General features: G+C 42.2%; 1 protein-coding gene across 1 annotated transcript; it reads right to left on the bottom strand.

Annotated features, from left to right (window-relative positions):
* Positions 1–2,006: 2,006 nt before the first annotated feature.
* LOC135520717 (endoplasmic reticulum resident protein 27) lies at positions 2,007–4,991 on the bottom strand. Its single transcript, XM_064946479.1, has 7 exons — positions 4,825–4,991; positions 4,369–4,454; positions 3,484–3,627; positions 3,234–3,350; positions 2,916–3,041; positions 2,373–2,567; positions 2,007–2,058 (listed from the first exon to the last, which is right to left on the bottom strand). Exons 1-7 carry the CDS (start codon positions 4,880–4,882, stop codon positions 2,014–2,016), a joined length of 771 nt encoding a protein of 256 aa, XP_064802551.1. The 5' UTR covers positions 4,883–4,991; the 3' UTR covers positions 2,007–2,013.
* Between the last annotated feature and the right edge of the window lie 213 nt (positions 4,992–5,204).

Genomic DNA, 5,204 nt, shown 5'->3' on the forward strand with positions numbered 1-5,204 from the left:
TGGGAAGCTTGTGGAAGGCTCCCCAAAACATTTGACCTAAGTTGAACAATTTAAAGGCAATGCTACCAAATACTAATTGGGTGTATGTAAACTTCTGACCCACTGGGAATCAGATGAAAGAAATAAAAGCTGAAATAAATCATTTTCTCTACTATTATTCTGACATTTCACATTCTTAAAATAAAGTGGTGATCCTAACTAATCTAAAACAGGGATTTTTTACTAGGATTAAATGTCAGGAATTGTGGAAGACTGAGTTTAAATGTATTTGGCTAAGGTGTATTTAAACTTCCGACTTCAACTGTATATAACTTAATCAGATCTGGGTTCAAATACTACAGTGGCAAGAAAAAGTATGTGAACCCTTTGGAATTACCTGCATTTCTGCATAAATTAGTCATAAAATGTTATCTGATCTTCATCTTAGTCACAACAATAAACAGGGTGTGCTTAAACTAATAACACACAAATTATTGTATTTTTTCTTGTCTATATTAAATACATAATTTAAACATTCACAGTGTAGGTTGGAAAAAGTATGGGAACCCCTAGGCTATTGACTTTTCCAAAAGCTAATTGGAGTCAGAAGTCAAACTGAAGTTGATTTGTTTGTACGGAACACATAACACTATGTGTGGAGAAAAAAAAGCACAGCACACCAACATAAAAACCTCATCCCGACTGTAAAGTATGGTGGAGGGAGCATCATGGTTTGGGGCTGCTTTGCTGCCTCGGGGCCTGGACAACTTGCTATCATTGACGGAAAAAATAATTCCCAAGTTTATCAAGACATTTTGCAGGAGAATATAAGGCTATCTGTCCGCCAATTGGAGCTCAGAGGTTGGGCGACGCAACAGGACAGTGACCCAAAACACAAGTAAATCAACAACAAAATGGCTTGAACAGAAGAAAATACGCCTTCTGGAGTGGCCCAGTTAGAGTCCTGACCTCAACCTGATTGCAATGCTGTGGCATGACCTCGAGAGCGGTTCACACCAGACATCCTAAGAATATTGCTGAACTGAAACATTTTTGTAAAGATGAATAGTCCAAAATTCCTCCTGACCGCTGTGCAGGTCTAAAGAAAACATTTGGTTTAGGTTATTGCTGCCAAAGGAGGGTCAACCAGTTATTAAATCCAACATTTCACATACTTTTCCCACCCTATACTGTGAATGTTAACACAGTGAGTTCAATAGACATGAAAACGTATAATTGTTTGTGTTATTTGTTTAAACAGACTGTGTTTGTCTGTTGTTGTGACTTAGATGAAGATCAGATCAAATTGTATGACCAATTTATGCAGAAATCCAAGTAATTCCAAATGCTTCACACACTTTTTCTTGCCACTGTATTTAAAATATTTCAATTAATTGCTCATATATTCAAAGTATTCTGATCTTTTATTTGAAAAGATAAGTAGTTTAATGTTTTATATATATATTTGGAAATATACTTTAAAGGATTTGAAAAACTCAAATACACTCTCATGAATTTACATAAGAATTTGAAAATACTGTCAAATAATACAATTAGTTTTTTATATACCAGACACTCAAATATCCTGTACGTGTATTTGAACACAGGTCTGCACCTAAATGTAGCATTTGCATGAAAATACACAAATGTATTGTAATATTTTGCATCGTATTGTTCCTTTGTGATTGGATTTGGAATCGTCAACGGTCATTTTTTCAGAAGACAGATTTCAATTCTTCTTTCTCTGTTAGACCCTCCAGGCCCTGCCAGTCTTCTGAGGTCAGTCAGTTGTGATTGTAACCATCAGATCAGCTCCAACGCTGACAAACTAGGCTAAAGTCTCAGTGGTGAGTAGCCACTGAGCTGTGGTCAACTCGCAGATCGCAGATGGCAGACTTTCCCTCACATAAAGACACACCATGCCCACCAGAGCACACACATAGCCTACATAAGATTCAGGCAGAAAACAATACTGATTCCAAAACAGACACAATAACACAAAGCTAATTATTTACATTCATTTATTTGTTTATTTTACAACTCAGTTTTAGGAACACGTTCTCCTGCCTGCTTCACCTCCTAAAATGATAGAAAAGGTTTTTGAGAAGCAGTATACATACATTAAATGGAGGCCACTCAGTATAATTTATTGCTGCTTTCTACATATTATCAAAGCCACTGAAACGTATACTGCACCATAGATATAGGTTCAAATAGTATTTGTTTTCTTTCAAATACGTATATACCTGCTCTTAATTGAGCTTGCCTGGCACAATGGAGCCAATAGAATAGTGCAAACCCTGTCCATCTGGCACTCCAGGTAGGCTCAATCAACCCTCAAAGGCATTTGAAAGAGAACCAATACTATTTTGTTATTTGTTTTGACCTCTGACCTTCAGATTGCCTAGTATGAGTGACTGGCAGAACTTCCGCACACGTTCGGTGGAGATCTCTCCCTCGGGCATGAGCCACTTCATATCTGAGTCGCGGTCGTAAATGCCCACGCGGGGAAGGTCACGTGACGTCAGGCCAAAGTAGCCCAGAGATTTCTCATTGGACTTCACCCCGTGTACCAGCACAAACAGGAACTGTGACAAAGAAATGATGGTGATATTCAGTAGAGCACACTGTAGCAAATACGTTTGGCAACAGAAACTAAAACTAAAATCTGTGATTTTATTGGACAAGACCAATGTCAAAAGTAGTGCACTATATATAATATACAGTACATTGAGATTCTGGGACTCAAAACATCTGACTCCATTGATCCAATTTGCAAATTAAATTCAAGATTCAATTAAATAGTTGAATCAAAAGAACCAATTCCAAATAGGGGATTAGGGACATTATCTCAAGATTTGAATCAAATGGCCGATATAACAGAGGTTTTGTTAAGTCGCTCTTTTCAGTTCCAGTTGCTGCTTGCCTGCTCTCACCTTCCCAACAAATTCTGGGGCCAGAGCACCTAGTCGGTCCTTGAGCACTTCATAGTCACTACTCCCCCTGTTGATGAAGAGCAGGAGGTGCCCCTTCACCTCAGACTGGAACAGACCCACTGCTGTCTGAGAGGAGAGGAGAGAGACATTAACTGTCTGTAGGTGGAGTCTGGTTATATGACTGAACATGAAAGGCTAATAATACAAAGATGTGCTGGCAAGATGTAATCATAACAAGTCTGGTATAACTGTTAATAGGTGCTGTTGTATAGAGTAGTGTGTAAGGTGTAGATGAACAGTGCTGTGGTCAGTGACTACCACTTGGTTGTACTCGGTGATGTAGCGAAGCTCGTTCATGGTGATAAAGCGAGCAAGGCCGTCCGCCTCCACTTTCTTGGTCTCAGAGAGCTGAAGGTTGTCTTGGTGGTTATCTGCCTGAACACACACACACATAAATCAACATTTTCAGTTGATGTTTTCTTGTAAATTTGTTGTCAAAGTAGTTGTAATGAGAGTCAAGCAGGTGATTTCTGATGGACAAAGTGAAAAGTGTGGTGTAGTAGTTTACTTTTCTGAAGATGGAGATCGTGTCAGACACGATGCCGAGTTTGGCCCATGCCTCCTTATCGCTGCATAGAGCCACAGGGATATGCTTCACAGTCTTAGCTGCCTCCACAAACTCCTTGTAACCAAAAGTCTCATCTGAGGGAGTCTGAGAAAGAGAGGGAAAGAGATTGCGAGAGAGAGAAGGGGGGGCAGCGAGAGGGGGCAGGCAGAGAGGGAGAGAGAATGTTAGAGTCTGATAACACTCACTACAGTGATATACTATAGAAGTCTGTTTTTGAGATTCAAATTGCCAATTAGCCCATTGAAATAATATTTTGGTCCCCAGTAGGTACATGGCAGTCCACCATATTTTTTCTCTCTCTTTCTCTCCACCCTTCACCCACGCTCTGTTTACACTTGTTTACAGCGACCTCCTCTGTGCCAATTCCTCAGATGCGTTCTCATTTCCTTGTCCTGCGGCCTGCCATCGTCCCCCGCACACTGAGTTTAGCCAAAGGGCTCGGGCTGCCACTTGACACTCTGGGACGGCCACCTACTATCCTCAAGGCAACGCAAGCTAGTCACTTCCTGTGCCAAGTGTGTGGCCAGCCGCAGGCTGACAGCAGCTGGGACTGTAGCTACAAACAGTCAACAGGAATGTATGTTTTGTTTTTTTCTCGTCTCAAATCTGAGTTATGGTTTAATTTGACCTCTGTTATATCTGGCTGGCTGCGTCCGGCCGCACGTTAGTGGTGTAGCATCTAGCCAACGATGATAAAAATCTGCTGTGGTTTTGTACCATCGTGATGTGTCAACCTTACTCAGGCCTACAGTAGGTTACTGTACACGTTACATTTCCCTCCCTCCCCTCCCATCCTGCCCTTCCCACACTTGTTTCCTGTCTGACCTCAAAGAACCCGATGACGACCACCTCGGAGGCTTCGATGAAGGCCTCGGCTGCAGTGACATCATTCAGGGATGGGAGGGCGCTGTCTGTAGGGAGAGGGAGAGAGAGGTGGGGGGGGCTTGATGGAATTCGTTGGACAAGCCCGAACCCAACTACCTACACTAGTTCCATCTCTTTAGAAACACGAAGAGGAAAAATGCATCAATCTGTGGAATGGCTCTCAGAGAGCCAGTCATAGGCTCAATCCCAATGTCAATTTCAGCATACATTTAGAATGAAGCAATGTATTGGGCATACATATTCTAAGGGGTATACTAGTGTGCATATTATAACATAGAGGTCAAAAAGATGGAAGAGAACATCACACCATTCAGGAAGGAAACAGGAAATAAAGACTAAAAAGTCGCCTAGGAAATCTAAAAACATATGCGTGACCAAAGGCAAAGAGATTCTCACCTTCAGCTATGACTGAGGCGGCCAGGAGGGAGAGAATCAGAGAGAGCAGCGTGGCCATAACTTTATCAGCAGGCTGTAGACAAAGAAGAGCCTCAGAGAAGTTTGTCCGTTTTTGATTCTATGCCGGGCAGTTGAGTTTTAGGCTGGAGTCTGTGTCCGTCTGTCCATGTGTGTCATGTCCCTCCTTCTGTCCCTCTGTACCTCAGGGTCTGCCACATGGCCGTTTCCTCGTGCTGCTGATTGGTGCCTGTATGAGAAGCTGACAGGTGTTATTGATAGGTTAAGATCAGCGAGTGTTGGACTACGTGTCACCGTGTCAGTTCATGAGTGTGGCTGGCTGGGTGGGTGGGTGGGTGGGTGGGTGGGTGGGTGGGTGGGTG

This window comes from Oncorhynchus masou, chromosome 4 (assembly GCF_036934945.1).
Source record: "Oncorhynchus masou masou isolate Uvic2021 chromosome 4, UVic_Omas_1.1, whole genome shotgun sequence".
Lineage (NCBI taxonomy): Eukaryota > Metazoa > Chordata > Actinopteri > Salmoniformes > Salmonidae > Oncorhynchus > Oncorhynchus masou.

Bases quoted from the DNA above. Each gene is read 5' to 3' on its own strand.
- LOC135520717 (XM_064946479.1), bottom strand. From the start codon at position 4,882: ATGGCCACGCTGCTCTCTCTGATTCTCTCCCTCCTGGCCGCCTCAGTC. The intron at 4,455-4,824 runs GTGAGAATCTCT...CTCTCCCTACAG, and splicing joins CGCCTCAGTCATAGCTGAAG to ACAGCGCCCTCCCATCCCTG. The intron at 3,628-4,368 runs GTCAGACAGGAA...TCTCTTTCTCAG, and splicing joins TCGTCATCGGGTTCTTTGAG to ACTCCCTCAGATGAGACTTT.